Source organism: Ascaphus truei, chromosome 3 (genome assembly GCF_040206685.1).
Source record: "Ascaphus truei isolate aAscTru1 chromosome 3, aAscTru1.hap1, whole genome shotgun sequence".
Lineage (NCBI taxonomy): Eukaryota > Metazoa > Chordata > Amphibia > Anura > Ascaphidae > Ascaphus > Ascaphus truei.
This window is the reverse complement of record NC_134485.1, coordinates 377,635,257-377,653,780: the sequence shown is the minus strand read 5'-3', so window position 1 is coordinate 377,653,780 and position 18,524 is coordinate 377,635,257. Positions and strand designations below refer to the sequence as shown.

Here is an 18,524-nt window from a genome sequence, read left to right as displayed (position 1 = left end):
CTGGAGGGGGAATGATGCAGATTGAGGACTTTTGCTGAATATGTTCCCCTTCATCATAATGTCTGTGTGGTTGACTGTGCCCAATGTTGGTGTGTATTTCTGGATAATCTATTTGTGTAGAGTTCAGGAGTTGTAACAAGTAATTATCTGTAGGGAAAAAAACCACAGCCAGATCTATGCTAGGCTGCAGTCTACTGGGTTTGGTACACCAAGAAATCCACCGTTGGACTGATTACACAATAAAACAGATTCAATAGACCCACTTTGCTGCTGGTGTTCAAACAATAAAGAAAAAAATATAATTTGCTTCTAACATTACATTGTGTGTAGGGGGGGTGGTACATTACTCTGCACGTTATATTAATTGTTTTCACTGAACTCTGGTGCTTCAACTCAATCAAAAGGAAAACACAGGGGGAAAAAAGTAAACAAAGATTGTATATTCCTCTCAATGGCAATCATACCTCCCACTTTTGTTTTTTCTTCTTCAGTAAGCAAATTTGCCATATACTATAAGTTGACAGGAATTTGTCAAAGCATCATTAGGTGAATTAAACACCTACAACTGGTAACAACTCATGACATCCCACTGTTACACTAGAAAATACCCACTATTTCACACAATGCATAGTATATAATAGTATATAATACAAATGACATGTCAGTTGTATCTAATCGATAAATGAGAATCAGTCTGCTTCCCCCCCAAAGTGTATTTTTTTTTTTGACCAAATGTAAATAAAACCCACAAGTGAGGTTAGTTGAGAACATTTGAAGGGCATATGTGTTGCAAAAGTAGCACTAGCAATACCCTCTACTTAAGGCTAGCAAATGACATCCATAATTTTCCTTGTTCACCTTTGCATAATTCATAGTGTGCACTGGGTTTAGAGATGCTGAGAAGCTTTTTACTTGCTAGACATCTGATGTGACTGCTGGGAGGGGACAATCCACTTCAGTTTTCTAATTTCAGGTGACATTCATCACCATTCTTCCTTTCGCGGCCAGTCATTTAAATCGGTGTTTGTATAGACATAACCTGGCACTAGTGATAGTCATTGTTGAAGAATGAAAAAATAGGCAGCTCTAAACCCAAAAATAAATGCCTTTCATGAGCATTCTTATTTAAATCTGTGTCCCTGTTCAGTAACTGGACCTTGTTACCACCTCCTAATCAAGTCACAGCATTTTTTTTTTTTTTTACTATGCTGCTCTAGCGTCAGTTTACCGACACATATCTCGTTCACCTTACTAATCCATCCTCCCTTGAATAGAAGGGGGGAGGAGAAAGCAAGCTTCCAGCACAATAACAAAACCAACTGATCACATTTACAGTCATGTACAATATATTTACAAAAACCTCAAATAAAATTTCCTCATTTAGTCCACCGGGGTTAAGAGTCCCTAGATCAAAATTCTATTTTGTTTAGGTTTTTCAGCAGTTCCTGATCCCTATGTTAATGCATTGCAATCCACATACTTTAAAACCAAGAACATCTCCAACACTATTGTTTGATGTCCCTTACATGTTATCTTTCATGGGAGCACATTTACAGGAACATAAATAAATTACTGCACTGGTCTTACATTTAACAAGACTTTATTTTATACTCTATTGTTTTGGACATTACTGAATATCTGATTAATGCGTTTGCAGGCCAAGCATTTCCCACGCGGGAACTGTCCATTTGTATTTTAATGTTTTCAGCCACATTGACCTGTGTGATGTTGAAGTGTAGTGGCTTCTAAAAAGGTCACCCCTCACGGTAGATGCTGTTCCCATCAGTGGGGGAGAAAAAATCAGACACTTTTTTTTTTTTTTTTTAAATCCTCAAGTGAAAACTTTTTTTAATTTGGATAGTTTTTATAATGTGTTAAGACTTTTCCTTAAGCTTTGTTCATGCAAATTAATTATGAAGCCAGCATTTGCCAAAATAGAGTAACAAGTAGCAGATAATGTTTTTGTCGAATTAAACCACCTACAGCTGAAGAATTGCAAGGGGATATGTTTGGTACATTCCCTATTGCAAGGTTTTTGACACACAAAAAAAAAAGTTTCAAAGAAAGTTTAAGAAAAGCTGCAGCCTGCACTGTTATTTATTTTTAAACCTACCTGAAGCAGTGTCCCCTTGAGCTGATCCATGGAACTCTGACATGCAGAGATCTTCTGCTTCTTGCCCTATGGGACAAAATAGCTGCGGGTGTTTGACTAGCTCCAGCAACTGCCATTGCAATTTATTTTTTTATTGGTGATCCTGTTGCCATAGGTGTTTTATTTTTCCCTCCTTATGTAACACCAGTACAAAAAAGCTGCAAATATCTTGGGTATCAGGGCAGAGGACCAGGATTGTTGCTTTAAGAGGAACAATGACAGCAAAACCATGTAATGGACTTTGGACAGTAATAAAAAAAAGTAGAGGTAGATTTCATTTGGATAATGCTTTATTTGTGAAACCCAATACTATTGCAAGGAAAAGGCTTTTAGAGATTTTTTTTAGGAAGTGTTCCATACTTGGTGTGGCCAGGGGGATCTCCAGAAAAATCCTGGACCGAGTGTAGATACCAATCTGCTTTCCTTAAATATTCGTTTAGTGGAATCAAAATAGTCTACAAAAACATACAATAAAATGTGCTGTTAGTCATTATTAGCAATAGTGACTTAACTCCTACAGCATATCACAGGCATGAAAAACTAGGAAGGGGGTTACAAAAATAACGTAAACAAGAAATGTACGCTATAACTGGTAATGATTCGATATAATGGAAATAAGGAAATGGTCCTAGTTTGTTAAGCTGATGGCCAGTAAACAAATTGGTGCTGGCAATGTGCTGTAAACCCGAGAGGAAGCACAGGTTTAATGCCTTTCACATGGATTTAAATTGGAACTGGCACAAACGCACAGGAGACAGCCAGGAGAGAAGGTGAGCCAGAGTTCAGGCTCCTGTTTAATCAGAATGAGGACGGCACATCAGCATATAAGCGCAGAGTTGTTAAAGTGGTAATCTCTCCAAGAAGCAAAAATAATCTCTCCAAGAAGCAAAAATAAAGTCATCACTTAAAATGCAGATCTATTTCAGACTAGTTTTATTGAATATATTTTGATTGAGTTCACACTGGTTTATTAGTACTGTTTTCTTAATGAGTTTGAACGACTGGTAATTTTAATCTCCTAAGGAGGAAAATTTGTTGGCACCTCACATCTCCAAAATTCAACAACCGAATTTAAAATGGGCGGGATTGCTAAAAACAGCAAAAACATGCATTTGCAATGATAAAAAGTAAATGTCTCCTTTTATTTTTATGGCGAGTAGAGCAGATTTGCTGTTTTAATTTCACATTAGTCAAAGCAGTCATGGCTATTTGGAAGATCTATGCAATAGGCCCTGGCTTACTTTCCCTCTTATCAGTGGAATGACACCAGGTGCTGTCCCTGTGTGCATGGTCCACCTACCAAAAACATCTTGACCCAAATAGTATGCAATCATTTGGTTTTAAACTATTCTATGGAAATCTCAGTATAGTAAAGCAGTGGTAACATGATGTACCTCAAGGGCCCCGCATTACACACATTTGTATACAAATATACGTGGTGCACAGGCAGAAGGGAAGTTGCAGTCATGGATTGGAGCTTCTGGCCACCTCTCCACCCCCAGTCCTCTTCTTAATGCTGGTGCACTAGTGAATACTGTCCCATGGCTCTCCTTACACTGGGAACTAATGATTAGCACAGGAGAGGAGTGGGCTAATCAGTGTCATTCGACAACTCGGGGGAGTAGGGAGAAGCTACAATCCGCACCAGCAACATCTCCACTCCCTCTGCACAAGGGAGTGTTGGCTGCGGGGGTGGCCAGGGGCTGCATGCGGCTCACACGCAGCCTATTTGCTCACCAATGTAGTAATTTAACCAAGGAGGAAAAAGTAGGTATTATGATATATTTTATTGCATCAACAGCTAGCTTGTAAATGACTAAATGTCATACCACACCTGGTTCTTCATCAGGTACAAATCTAAAATAAACCAACTTTGAAAACTGGCCTTGTGGGAGTAAGTTGTCTTATCGGTGAGGCTTCGACTCGTCCAACTCATAAGACACACTCACTTTGGTTTCTCCCAAGTTCTCTATGGCAGTCATTACTCATGAGGTAGCTGCTGTTCCTTACAGCTGGTAGGACAACTACTTCTTGTGACCACTATATGCGGGGGCGTTATCCACTCTAGGTCAGTTAACGTCAGTCAAAGTTCTCTTAAAAGGAAGCATAAACCATGAATATGCTTAACATAAGACTCGAGGGAGGTTAGAAACAGAAATATCGGAAGGGAAATGTCCTTTTCTTCTGCATCCTCTGGCAGTAAATACTAAATGGGATGTACCAGAGTAATCCCTAGGTGAGGGGTGCGCAAGATTTTTCAGGGGAGGGGTTTGGCGGTTGCAGAGGCCCCGCGCTCTTCACCAAGGCATTTAAATTAAATGCCGGGGGATCGCATGAGGCCTCTGCAACTATCCTTACCTTGTAGAAGATCCGGAACCAATTCCAAATATCAGTACTCAAAGTCCATGAGACAAGTACAATAATGTAATCACTTGTAATATTGTATAAATGTGCTTGAAGATAGATCATGTAAGCCTCTGTGAGTCCCTATGACTTAGTGTGCACATAAGCTCAGATGGGGACATATATAGTCAGTCCTGTGGTGTAAAAATAAGGCCAACTGTATATAAACAGACGGTCCTGTATGAACACCAGGGATAATAGTCACCCTAGAGCAGCACCCATATAAAACAGTCACATCTCCTTAGATATAGAGGAAGAAAAAGGGAATACTCACAATATGCAGACAGTCCATCTTGATGCGTGCACCACGCATGAAATTAGACAGATTTTCCGCAGCGAAAAAACAAAGCACAGCTGCAGCACAATGGGGCTAAACACCAAAAAAACTAATAAAATCACCTTAAGTGCATTGTTGACATCGTGGAGCACAGGTAGAAGATACTCTGAAAAAGAGCTATGCGCGAAATGCGTTAGAGTGCACCTCGGTGTTGACCATGCAATAAATGTGATTTTATTAGATTTTTTTGGTGTTTAGCCCCATTTTGTGCTACAGCTGTGCTCCATTTTTCGCTGTGGAAAATCATTCTATCCTTACCTGGTCTTCGCCGACACCGGAGACAAGATAGGAGAAAATTTAAACAACTTACCGTAATTTTCTTTTCCTGGAACCATGGCAGTGGGCACCATTGGGGTTAATCCCTTCTCACTTTAGGTAGGACAGGAAGTAGACTTTTGCAGGTAGACCATATAAGGCCCCTCCCTCTACCTGCACACTAGTCTTACGATTCTTCCATAGCTGAAAATATATAACTGATAGGCATTAGACATACTTAGGGAGGGTAACTATGTGCCCACTGCCATGGTTCCAGGAAAAGAAAATTACGGTAAGTTGTTTAAATTTTCTCCTTTCCTGATCACCCTGGCAGTGGGCACCATTGGGACATACCCAAGCAGTGCAATTTTTAGGGAGGGATACATCAGAATAGACAACACCAGTTTAATGTCTTATCAGTTCAACTTTTATTAATACACTTTACACTTTATTTCACTACAGTTTCTAAGACTCTACGCCCAAAGCTTGCGTCAGCTGATGATTGTACGTCTAGTCTGTAGTATTTCAAAAATGTATTGAATGAGGACCATACTGCTGCTTTGCATATCTGCCCTGGTGTGGCCTGGGCTTTGAATGCCCATGAAGTAGCCATGGCCCTTGTAGAATGGGCCTTCACGTTCAAAGGTTTATCTTGTCCTTTGGTTTCATACGCTCTTTTGATACAAGACACAATCCACTGTGCAATTGTAGTCTTCGATGCTGCTTGTCCTTTCTTTGGTCCCTCTGGAATGACAAATAATTTGTCCGACTTTCTGATATCTCTCATCCTTTCTAGGTACACCTTAAGACATCTTACAACGTCCAATTTGTGTAACCTTTCCTCTTTCTTATTTTTTGGTTCTGGACAAAATGACGGGATCACAATCTCCTGATTCATGTGGAACTGTGACACCACCTTCGGCAGGAATTGATGTATCGGTCTAAGAACTGCCTTGTCTTGATGTATAATTAGGAATGGTTCCTTAGCAGATAGCGCCTGTAGTTCTCCCACTCTCCTTGCCGAGGTGATTGCTATCAGAAACGCCATTTTCCATGACAACCATTTTAGGCCTATGTCCTGTATTGGTTCAAACGGAGCTGCTGTTAATACATCCAAGACTAAAGACAAGTCCCATGTAGGTACTCTGTTCTTAATTTGAGGTTTTAACCTTTTAACTGCTTGAAAGAACCTGATTATCAATCTTTCCCTTGCCAGATTTCTTTCCAACAAAGCTGATAGTGCCGACACTTGTACCTTTAATGAGCTGAGACTGAGACCTTTCTCAAATCCTTTATGCAGGAACTCCACTATAGAAACAATTCTTGGTGAAAGGAAATTTTCTCTCTCTTTTTCACACCAATCACAAAAGCAAAGCCAGATTCTATGGTATACTGTTGATGTGGAACTTTTCCTTGCTTGTAATAGGGTTTGAATTGTTTTCTCTGAACAACCCTTCAGTCTCAATGTCTCCCGCTCAATCGCCATGCCGTCAAAGCCCATTGTTTGGTATTCGGATGACATATTGGCCCCTGTTGCATCAGGTCTTTTTGATCTGGTATGCGCCATGGTGTATCCACTGCCATATTTACCAGGTGTGTAAACCAAAGCCCTCTTGGCCAGTATGGTGCTATGAATATCACCTCTGCTCTTTCTTCTCTGATTTTCCTGATTGTTTTTGGAATCAGAGGAATTGGAGGGAACAGGTATCCCAATTTGAAGTCCCATTTGAGACTGAGAGCATCTGTAGCTTGTGCGCTTGGGTGAAATTGTCTGGAACAATAGTTCCTTACTTTGCGATTCTGGTGTGTCGCCATCAGATCGATGTCTGGTTGACCCCATCGCTCTACCAGTTCTTGAAATACTCCTGGATTTAACGCCCATTCTCCTGGGTGAATAATATTGCGACTTAGAAAGTCTGCTGTGACATTTTCTAGTCCTGGGATATGTATGGCTGTGATGTCCAACAAGTGGCACTCTGCCCAACCGAGTATTTCTGCTGTGAGCTTCATCAGCTTTCTGCTCCTGGTTCCTCCTTGTTTGGCTATATATTTGACCACAGAGCTGTTGTCTGATTCTATCTTTATACAGCCACCTCTTATTTCGTCCTGGAAAACCTCTAGGGCTTTTTGTACTGCCTTTAATTCCAGTAGATTTGATGGTAAGTGGTTTACCTGATTTCCCCAGGTTCCTTGCACCACTTTTTCTCCCATCTGAGCCCCCCAACCTGTCTTGCTCGCATCTGTTGTAATTTTTAACCAGTGCACAGGTTGTAGCGTTTTCCCTTTGACCAGGTTCTGGGTATCTTCCCACCATTTTAACTCTTGTTTTGTTTGTGGGTATAACAAGATTCTTTGTCTTGTGTCTTTGTGATTCCCGTTCCATTGTTGTAGAAAATTGTTTTGCAGAGGTCTCATGTGCAACGCTGCCCACTTTGTGACGCTTAATGTTGAAGCGAATTTCCCCAGGAGTCTCATGCATTCTTCTGCAGAAGTCCTGGTAGCTTTTCTGAGCTTCCTTGTTCGCATGGCTATGTCTAGCCTCTTTGCCTCTGGTAATCTCACTTCTCCTTTCTCTGTATCGAATTCTACTCCCAGGAATTTTAAGAGCTGAGTGGGTACCAATTGGCTCTTGTCTCTGTTTATTAACCAACCGTGATGTTCTAGGAAGGTTATAACCATCTTCTGGTCCTGTTGGAGTTTCTCCCGATCCCTTGATTTTACCAGGATGTCGTCCAGGTAAGGGTATATCTCTACCCCTCTTTTTCTCATTTCTGCCACTAACGGGGCTAGGACCTTTGTAAATGACCTTGGGGAAGTTGCCAGACCAAATGGTAGTGCTGTGTATTGATAATGCTCCTGATTTACTGCAAACCTTAGGAATCTTTGATGTCCTTTTGCTATCGGTACATGTAAATAAGCGTCTTTTAAGTCTATCGCCACCATTCAGTCTCCTGGTTGTACCTCTTGTATAATCAGATTTACAGACACCATCTTGAACTTTCTTATCTTCAAGAATGTATTTACCCTTCTTAGGTCTAGGATTGCTCTGTAATCCCCTGTAGGTTTCCTTACCAAAAATATTCTGGAATAAATTCCGCTTCCTCTGCTTTCCTGAGGTACCTTTTCTATTACTTCTGCCTGTAGTAATTTCCTTAAAGCTATCTTCATCTGCTTTTTCTTTTCTTTGGAGTGTATCCATGTTATTACTCCCATATTTCTTTTTGGTACTTCCCTAAATTCCATACTGTATCCTTGACGAATGGTTTGTAACACCCACTCGTCCTGTATTGTTTGGGCCCATGCTGTGTAAAACCTTCTCAGCCGTCCTCCTACGGACAACTGCTGGGCCCTCTGACCTTCATGTGGATTTATTCTTTGTGAATGATCCTCTTCCTCTAGGGCCACGAAAAAGCCGGTTCTGGCCACCTCTCCATGTTGTTTGCGTTGGAGCAGCCCTACCAGGTTTGTATGCCTTTGCTTCTCTATATTGATTCTTATTCATCTGTTGAAGATTGAATCTCCTGGCTCTGTATTCCTGCGGCAAAAAAATACTCTTTCCCCCTGATGCCTTTGTTATTATTGCATCAAGTTTGCTGCCGAATAGGAATTCACCTTCAAATGGCAATGTACATAAGGTGTTCTTTGATGGTGTGTCAGCCATCCACTGTCTGAGCCATAAAGCTCTTCTTGCAGATACCGCCAGTGCCATAGACTTGGCTGCTATTTTTACTGCATCCAATGAGGCTTCTGCTATGTAATCAGTTGCCCATTTCACCTCTGACAACGCCTTAAGAATAGTACTTCTTTTTACACCTTTGTCTATTGCCTCTTCAATATTGGCAATCCACACTCGCATAGCCCTAGCAGTTGATGTAATTGCTATAGCTGGCTTGTAAGCTGTTCCTGCTGTAACATATGCTTTCTTTAATGCATAATCCATCCTTTTATCCATAGCGTCTTTTAATGACGCTGCCTCTTCTAAGGGGATCGTGGTCTTTTTTACTATTCTGGAAATAGCAAGATCCACCTTTGGGCTAACCTCCCAATTTCTCATTTCCTTTTGTGGGAATGGATACATTTTCCCCAATCTTTTAGGCGCAAATATTTTGGCATCTGGTCGGGACAATTCCACCTGAATAAGATCTTTAATTACTTGATGGATGGGAAACTCTCTATCCTTTCTTTGTCTCGCCCCAAAAAGTTTATCCCTCTTATGGGTTAACTCCTCAGAGTCTTCTAGTTCCAATGCCAGCCTCATGGCTTTAATCAGTGGATCCACAACTTCTATATCAAATTCAGATTCCTCTTCCTGAATCTCTAGTTCTGATGAATCCCTTTCTGCCTCTGACACCTGGAAACAATCAATCTCAGACTCCTCTGATGAAAAACCTTTCCCTTTATCCAGACTGGTTTGGGATCTAGATCTTTTTTGCGTAGGGTTAACAGCCTGCTGGACTGCTTCATCCACACTCTGTTTAACTGCCTCCTTCATTAACACAAGGAAAGTGCTCATCTGTTCACTGGTATCACCTGCTGCAGTTTTAATACATTCTTTGCATAATTTCTTTCCTATAACAGCTGGATTCTCACAAGCTGCACACCACTTCGTTTTTTTAGTAACTTTTCCTTTACTTTTATGTTGCAGGGATTCCCCAGCCCCCTTAGAAGATTCCGCTTCTGGGAGGGTAACCAACGCACTAAATTATAAAAACAAAATAAATGCTAAACATACACCCTAATGCATATATATATACCATCTCTTTTTTCCCATTGTAGAACTAAACTAAGGACTCACCCAGTCTTGGGAACTGATGTTTTGGGTGTTTCCAGTTTTGCATCCATATCCAGCACTTGGCTTCTCCCTGCTGAGCGTTCCATGCTGCAGCTTCACTCACACATCCACGTGTGGCCGTCGCATCCGTGACGTCATCCAGTGCTTGTGCTCGTGCACCCGCACGGCTCGCGTGTCCCTGCACGCACCTGCCGGCCTGCACGCGCGCGCTCCCGAGCGGCTACGTGCCTTGTACCCTTCCCCGCAGTATCCTGCGGTCCTCTGAACCTTCTCGGTTTCCCGCAGCTTCCTGGGGTAGTACCGCCGCGTTGTCACGCTGTTGCGGTCTCAGAGCTCCTCCGCTCGCAGCTATTGCTGCTCCCCCTTCCGCTGTGGCGGGCTGCCGGGTACTTTACCGCAGCGTACTGGCGCTTATGCGGTGAGTCTGGGCCTCCATTGGTCCCTGCTGCAGCATTGTGCGCCTCGTGTCTTGGGCATTGCACTAAGTTCCTCCTGCTGCAGCCGTTTCCCCCCACCCAACAGGGGCACCCCCGACTCTAAGGGGTCTCCGACTTGCCCCCCGCAGGGCGCACCGCGGAGCTTCAGGGGAGAGAGGTTGAGACCCTGGTTCTCTGCACAAAGTGCAGTAGGTGAGCCCTGTTTAAAAAATAACAAATCCTACACCTAGCTGTGAGGACAGGAAAAAGACTAGTGTGCAGGTAGAGGGAGGGGCCTTATATGGTCTACCTGCAAAAGTCTACTTCCTGTCCTACCTAAAGTGAGAAGGGATTAACCCCAATGGTGCCCACTGCCAGGGTGATCAGGAAAGAGGGGGCGCAGCGGGGAAAAATTGCGCACCCCAGCCCTAGGTTGTTTGGAGGCAGTACTTCTTTCCACAGTTGGAACAACTGCTTGAGGCACCCTTCTTGCAAAATTCACATTCGCTGATGAATGAAAACCCAGACAGTAATGCTCGGCAAATGTGTCAAGACCAGGTTAACACTTTCCAAATTTCCTGGCCAGAGACCTGAGCTTTTTCTGCCCATGAACTTTTTCTGCCCATTACCTGAGCTTTTTCTGCCCATACAGGACCGTCTTTTTCAGCCCTAACAGAGTGGGCCTTCAACCCAACAGAAGGATTTTCTCCTGCTATTCCATATACCTCAAATTTAGCTGCCTTAACCCATCTAGATATAGAAGCTACGGAGGCTGCTTGACCCTTTCTGGGTCCATCATAAAGGACAAAACAACTTAGAGTTTTTCCTAATACTATCAGTCCTTTGCACATATGTTGTTCGAGCCCTAACTACATTCAGATTGTGTTGTTCTTTGTCAGAAGTAGGGTTTGGACAAAGCGAGGAAGCGATAATATCCAGATTGATATGAAATTTTGAAGTGGGACAGTCCTTAACACTATTCTGGTGTATTTGAAAGAAATGGGTCGCGACTCAAAGCCTGGAGCCCTCCAACTTGACGTGCTGTAAGTAATTGCCGCTAGAAAAACTACTTTAATTGTGAGTAATCTCATAGGGCGCTCGTGTATTGGCTCAAACAAGGTAGAAGGAGAAGTTGCTGTAGCACCAGATTCAGATCCCACGGAGGAACGAAGCAGAAGATTGGGGAAGCAAGCAGACCTCAATTCAATAATACAGAAATCAGAAGAACCCACAGCTCCTGTACTGAAGCTCTTTAGCAGAGGGAATGGGGAAGTGTAACAGATTGAAATCCCAAGTGATCGAAGAAGCATCCCTGGCTATGGCTTTCGGGTTGTGCCCCCTTGACACGTACACCTGTACTTTCCCATTCGCCTGGGTGAATGGAGTGCCCGCTGAGAAACAGAAATTATAAAAAGGTCTAGACACCTGAAATGTAGCCTGCGGAGATACATGGAATCTCTTTCTCCAACTGGTGTATTATTCTGAAGCTTCTGAAAGAACATTCAGACTCCTTGTTCCCACTTGTTCGTTTATAGGCTACTGCAGGGACGTCAGATAGAATCCTTAACAGGGAACACTTCAATGTGGCCTGAAGACCCTGAATGGCATAGAATATCACTCGAACCTCCAATAGATTGATTGGCTGACTTTCTTGATGCGACCAGAGTCCTTGAATCACCTGATCCCGAAAAACCGCACTCCAACCTGAGAGGCTTGTGTCAGTATTCAATACTGTCCAGACCAGAGGTATAAAAGACTTGCCCGTGCGCAAGTGAGGTCCATCAGTGTAAGCGGAGCTTTGTGCTTGGTAACAAGCGCGTGAAATCTTGGTGTCCTCAAACTGAGAATTTCCTTGAAGTGGTCTGAGATGAAGTAAGGACTAAGGCGCTGTGCCTGTGACTGAATTGAGAAGCCCTATTGTGTGCATGAATTGTACTCTTGATGGTCTGGTGAGACTTATGAACAAAAATCAGACCTTCGCAATCCTGTGGACCCTGGAGGTCGGGAGTGAGACTAAAAAATTTTTCTTGTGTCGAACACGACTTCTAAAAATTGAAGGATCTGAGCTGGTACAAGCCTGCTTTTCTTAGGTTAATAAACCTCCTGTGGTCTATTAAAACATCATGCACTATGCGCACATGATCTTTGGCAACTTGCTCTGATGGCCTTGATCAGCCACTCATCCAAGCATGACACTACAAGAACACCTTTTTGTCCCAATGCTGCAATCACAGACATTACCTTTGTGAAGGCTCTGGGTGCTGTGGCCAATCCAAAGGGAAGTACAGGAAACTGGTAGTGACAGCCATCTAGATAGAATCTCAGGAACCGCCTCTGCGATTCTCTTATTGGAATATTGAGATAAACATCCTTTAAATCTATAAAGGCTAGAAAGGCTCCACTTTCCATTACTGCTATGACTGTCCTTAAGAACTCAATCTTGAAGTGCCAGATAAGACATTTATTTAAGACCCGGATGCTTTCTGCACTAGAAACAGGGCCGAATAAAAACCCATGCCTCTCTGAGGTGGAACTGGCTCAATTCCCATATTGAGCAACAGATTGTGAACCACCTCTTTCAAAGCCAGGTTCCTATCCGGATTTTTTGAGAGATGCGATTCCTTGAAGCGAAATCCTGGCATTTTCAGGAACGCCAAGGAATACCCCATGGCTATAATCTGCCGAACCCAGGAGTCTGCCGTTATTTGGGCCCAGCGATCCAAAAATCCCACCAGTTTTCCCCCAACCTGCACTGTACTCTGGACTAGGGTCATCTCCTTCAGGTGTCTTGCTTCTTGATGGTCCACCGCGAAGCAGGCTGACCAGAGCAGCCACGGCCCGAGGCTTGCTGTTGTTGTGACTTAAATTCTGATTATAAGCTCTCCCTGGTCTATACGATCTTGCATCCTGGCAACCTCGTTCTCCGAAGAGATAAGCACCTATAGTATATGCCGAGGATCTAGCTGCCAGCCTGATCATGTCCATGAGAAGGGGGTGATGTATGCATGCGGATGGAGGGTGATAGGGCTAGTGTGTGCATGAGAAGGAAATGTAGTATGGGGAATGTGTCCGGGAGGAGTGTAGGGAGAAGGGTGAAAAAAGCGCAGGGGAAGGAGGCATGATTGTGTGCAGGTTGGGTGAAGAGGGGATTGTGTTCAGCATGGTACAATACAAGAGATCATTTGAAGTATGTGGTTGTATTTGATGCATTTTTTTAAATTGTATTTGTGTGGTAGGAAAACGAATTTTGCCTGGCAATTACAAATTCTGTCAAAGTATTTTTTCCATCCCTGTAATGTCCTTTTCTGCCTACACAGAAGCATGCAATAACAGACAAGTGGGCCCTATTTATTAAACATACAGTAGTTTATTTTCTGCACTTATCTGTCGTAGCAAGGAGACTGTTCCGAAAAAAAGGAGCCCTCAGTTTGCACAAATGCAAAAGAGAACAAAAATATTAAAATGTATGTTTTAGATATTCTTTTTAGGTTAAATTGCAACCTGACAAGACTACATTAAATGCGGGTATACCTCTTGCCTTTGTTGGACAGTTTGCGGACAATTAGGAAACATGGACTATAAATGATAGTATTTCCCAATGTTACAACTCTTATGGAAACCGTAACAAGTTGTCATTAATCCTGGGAACCGTAGGTTATACTACAGTTCGAGATGCAAGGTGAGGAAGGGTACTCCCCTAGACACAGCCTTATTAAACCCTTTGCAGCCATGGGGGCCTGCAACGCATTACTCTGCATCTTTAAATGTTACATGTGAATGTCCCAAAAACATGGTCCAGCTGGTGTTTTGAAGACAGGTGTCAGTGTACAGTACAGTATATGGTGGTGGACAAAAAAAAATTCTTCTGCAATGTGCAGTACAGTATATACAATAGGTAAAAGCAAGCTGTTCATGCTCACCTGTTTTCTTTGTCATTATGCTCTGTGTTCACCTTTCCAAACCCGGAAGAGATGCTTTTTTGGTGTCCCCACACCATGTCTGATGGCTTTGTTTTATTGTCACAATACTGAGAGAATGTCTGCAATAGAAAAAGTGTTCAAGTTAACAATCCTTATTTATTTTCTAACCAAAGTCCCTAATATTTTGCCAAAATATATTGAAATACCATTTCCCTAATTTCTTCCATATCTTTTGGGGTACATTAAATGAAAGTCGTAAATGCATATGGAAAGCCTGGCGTCTTTTCTCCAGATTTACCCCTCTGCTCTATTATTATGCTTACACCATGTTTAAAACTTGAATATCTACCATTGTAGCACTTTGAGACAGACACTGGATTTAGCTGGTCTGATGTCGCCACAAAGTACTCTTCGCACACCGTGTGTGCAGAGCTTTTGAAACCTCACAGATTTATTTACCATAAATTACATCTACGATTACCCCTAATGTTGCTCCCCTAAATGGTGTCACAACCTACAGAGTTATATTGCTCCAGGGTTCATACGGCTACCAGAACTTTAAACTACAGAAAATGTTAAACATTACTTGGGAATCTGACAGTAAGAAGTTTCTGTAATGCTAGATGCATGGCATTGACCAAAAATGCATGAAATACTATGGAAAAAGTATAAGAATAAAACCTGTGAAACATCCTCTGTTATGCAGGATGTCATTTCAGGGCGTGGCGGCGTCCAAAACAGCTTTTTATATTCGGACATCTTAGGGGGAGAGGATGGATTCATATGATTCTTTATAGGGGGGAGGGAAAAAAAAACAATTTTAAAAACGAGCTTCACCAGAAGAAATGAGCAAGTAAATGCATCTCAATCTTTTACATCACTTAATTTTTTAGCTGCAGATAGTTACAGTTTACCAACACCTTGAGGTGGTGTCTCAGCAAAACCGAGAATGATACATTGTTGTAATTAACCACAATGTTTATTGCAGTATTAAATATTGTGTATTGGTTCATCCTTGCAGAAGAAGTGATCTACAAATGTTTTTTGACTAAAAAAAAAAAAAAAAAATGCTTGCCACAGGAAATCTACATGAATCTGGTAGAGTTAATGATTTTACAGCAAACAGAAAATAGACAAAGTGAGTCAAATAGTCCTGATCAGCCATAACTTCGATTTCTCACATGGATAATAAATAGAGCTGAAATTAGAGACATGAGTGGTTCGAAGGCAACATCCTTACAAAACCATTTCACAGCAGCTTTTTCCAACCCCCCCGTCATTCCGGAGCAGGATAACAAAGCATTGTGTTGTACTAAACTGATAGCCTTTCAGATATTAGACAAAGACTGCTAATGTGGTCGAAACGTTGGTACGTTGGTATTGCCATTAAATCAACTTTTTTGCAAGACCGTGTGCCTGGATGTTTTCCTTCTACTTCGTGATCTCTCTGGGGTAGTACAGAATCTTCCCCATCTCCAAAAGCACCAGAAGCACCAGCAAGCACCAAAAGCACCGGCAAGTGATCTATATTGCTGCTATTACAGTGTGCCTGTGACCTCTCTGCGTTCTTTCAGATATTAGAGCCATGTGTGTTTTACAGCACAATTGAATGCTTAAATAAGTTTAAAGAAGGATAGAGATACCTTAAAAATGTCTTCTGTTAAAGAAATGGTCATTTCCGGCCGCGGAGGAGTTGCAATATAGTATTCCCTCGTCTTGGGGGGAGAGGAGATTTGTGCTGGATCTTCAGAATATTTATCAGCGCTTAAAACGAGTGGAGCAGGGTCCTCAAAGTACAGCTTGTGCGAAACATCCAGTCTCAACATTGTTTCTGTGACGTTCATTGGCTTTGCCTGCCGAATAAAAATCATCCATGTTTGACAACGAACATAATGGAGACTCTTGTCTTTTTGTAAACCAGGGGCGGACAACTCCAGTCTTCAAGAGCCACCAAAAGGCCAGGTATTAGGGATCTCACTGCATCATAACAGGTGGTTCAATCAAAGACTGAGCCACCTGTGCTAAAGCAGAGATATCCTTAAACTCTGGCCTGTTGATGGCCCTTGAGCATTGGAGTTGCTCACCCCTGTTGTAGACATTCAAGGAGAATCAACAGTACTGCTTACCACTAGGGCTGGAAACTTCCTTGCTGGCACGTACAGAGTTTTGATAGAAAAAATCCTTTGTGTTGTAACATAATTCCACGACGGAAGTGACGTTACGCTACTACTGTGCGCGCAACCGTGCGCACGCCACACCCACGCATGCGCAGACCTCAAAGCGCTTCCCTCAGACTTCCAGTCCGCACTTTGTGCGCGCCACACCCGCAGACCTCAAAGCGCTTCCCTCACTTCCAACGCACAGAGTTTGGAGCCAGCGATACGGCGGCCGGGCTCGCCGCACATGCGCAGTGACGGCCGGGCTCGCCACACGTGCAGTGGCGGCGCCGTGCACAGGTGCGGCCGGCGCCATGCGCAGCCAGCACGCAGGCCCGCCCAGCGCATGTGCAGGACCCCAGAGGTCAGCCGCAAGTTCCATAATCAGCCGCCTGGACCCCTTCCAATGCCTGGCCCACACCGAACTCTGCGCTGCACAGATGGGCCCCCTCTATACAGAGTCGCGCACACAGTGTCTTGCGCGCGCACACGGAATTCACAGTTAGTATAAATATAGAAGTGCAAATAGCTAAAACGGTGTGTGTGCAGAGCACGCGCGTTCTAAGTGAAACTTTTGTGCTGTCACCGAAATTGTGTTTTGATTTTTAATAAAAAAACAGCACCATCACCAATACAATTTCTGTGACAAAACAGGGACAAAAAAACAAAAAAGTTTCACTTAAAATGCACATGCTTGGCACACACACTATTTTTTAAATGGTGCAAGTATACATTATTTCTGAAAATATTTTGTATTAAAAAATTGCAGCTTCTTATTAAAACCAAAAACACAATATCAAACAAAAATGGACAGCTTCCAATCAGGGCCAGTGTAAAGAGACACCATTGCAGAAAGCATGTTCTCAGGTCAAAACAGGACTCCTTGAAATAGTTCGTCACATTGACACAAAAAGTAACTGACAAAATGGCAAATACCCAGGTAGCCTATTGCTTTCTGGCACCCCTATGCCAAGCAAAACAGTTTCAAACATAAAATACCAACAAAACATACATAAAAGAAATCAGCCCAGCAAGCTCTCCTTAAATCTACTTGCACTGGACATTAGCACTTTACCTCTGCTAATGTGGAACATTTTGTGAAATGGTCTTTTTATTACACATTTCACATATTTTTTTCTAGGTATTTAGATTTTTTTTTGTCGTCAAAACATACATAAAAGAAATTAAGAGGTATAAATATTTGACAATAATTTTGTAATGCTTTTGTGTTACCACTAACAGGAAGTCTGGAGCCAATGGCTGTGCAGAGCCAGGGCATGTTACTTTTTATTTTTGAATGGGCTTAATCATTGTCCTTTGATCAACTCTCTAGAATGAGATTCTTAGATTGTAAGCTCTGCGGGGCAGGGATTTCCTTTCCTATTGTCTGATTTTGCTGCACTTATTGTATAATTACAATTCTCTGTACTGTATTCTGTGTGAAGCGCTGAGTACACTTTTGGCGCTATATAAATAAAGACATACAATACAGTACGAGAGAGCGACGGTAATTGTCAATCTTCACTTCATCACTCCAAAACACAGTGGGGGGGAACAGGGTAAGAAAAAAGAAGGCAGAGATCGACGAAGTAATAAAACACCCTAGACTTCAGAATACAAAGTTTACAAATACCACATAGAAAGCATTAAACATTAATCCGAAAATACATTTTGCAACAAGACACCAGTATGTATTTCTTCAGCCACAGTGGCTGTATAAAGCAGTGGGTTGTTGGCCCTTGTAGCAGTGAAGAGTTTAAATCACTGGCCATAGTTTTCTCATATCCCCTTCCCCCTCTTACCGCAGCATTACTCTTTGGCCAGTTTGTTTCAAAGTTGGGTACGGTTGGAGTAGCAACGTGATCCGTCACAGGCGGCTCTTTACTCGGTAGGGTTTCCACAAACAGAGCACTCTCTTTCTTGTGAACCTTCAAACCCGGGGTGCAGAACACTGGCGGGAGCGGAGAGTTTACACGGGCCGTGTCTAAAATGAAGGGGAAAAAAAGCACAAAAAATAAACACATTTCCAACATGTGCGTTCACAATTCTGCCTTGGGGAGAAGTGTTACAACTTGACGGAATCCATAACAATC

At 42.5% G+C, this 18,524-nt stretch overlaps 1 protein-coding gene across 4 annotated transcripts in view; it reads right to left on the bottom strand.

Moving 5' to 3' along the window:
* Positions 1-2,424: 2,424 nt before the first annotated feature.
* SKA3 (spindle and kinetochore associated complex subunit 3) overlaps positions 2,425-18,524 on the bottom strand; it is a 29,757-nt gene continuing 13,657 nt past the window's right edge. For all 4 annotated transcript variants that reach the window (XM_075592272.1, XM_075592271.1, XM_075592269.1 and 1 more), the window contains exons 7-11: positions 18,234-18,415; positions 15,919-16,128; positions 14,957-15,064; positions 14,276-14,394; positions 2,425-2,607 (exon numbers count right to left, since the gene is read on the bottom strand). In XM_075592272.1, coding sequence (XP_075448387.1) covers positions 2,598-2,607; positions 14,276-14,394; positions 14,957-15,064; positions 15,919-16,128; positions 18,234-18,415 — 629 coding nt within the window. In that variant the 3' untranslated portion in view covers positions 2,425-2,597. The remainder of the gene's footprint in view (positions 2,608-14,275; positions 14,395-14,956; positions 15,065-15,918; positions 16,129-18,233; positions 18,416-18,524) is intronic.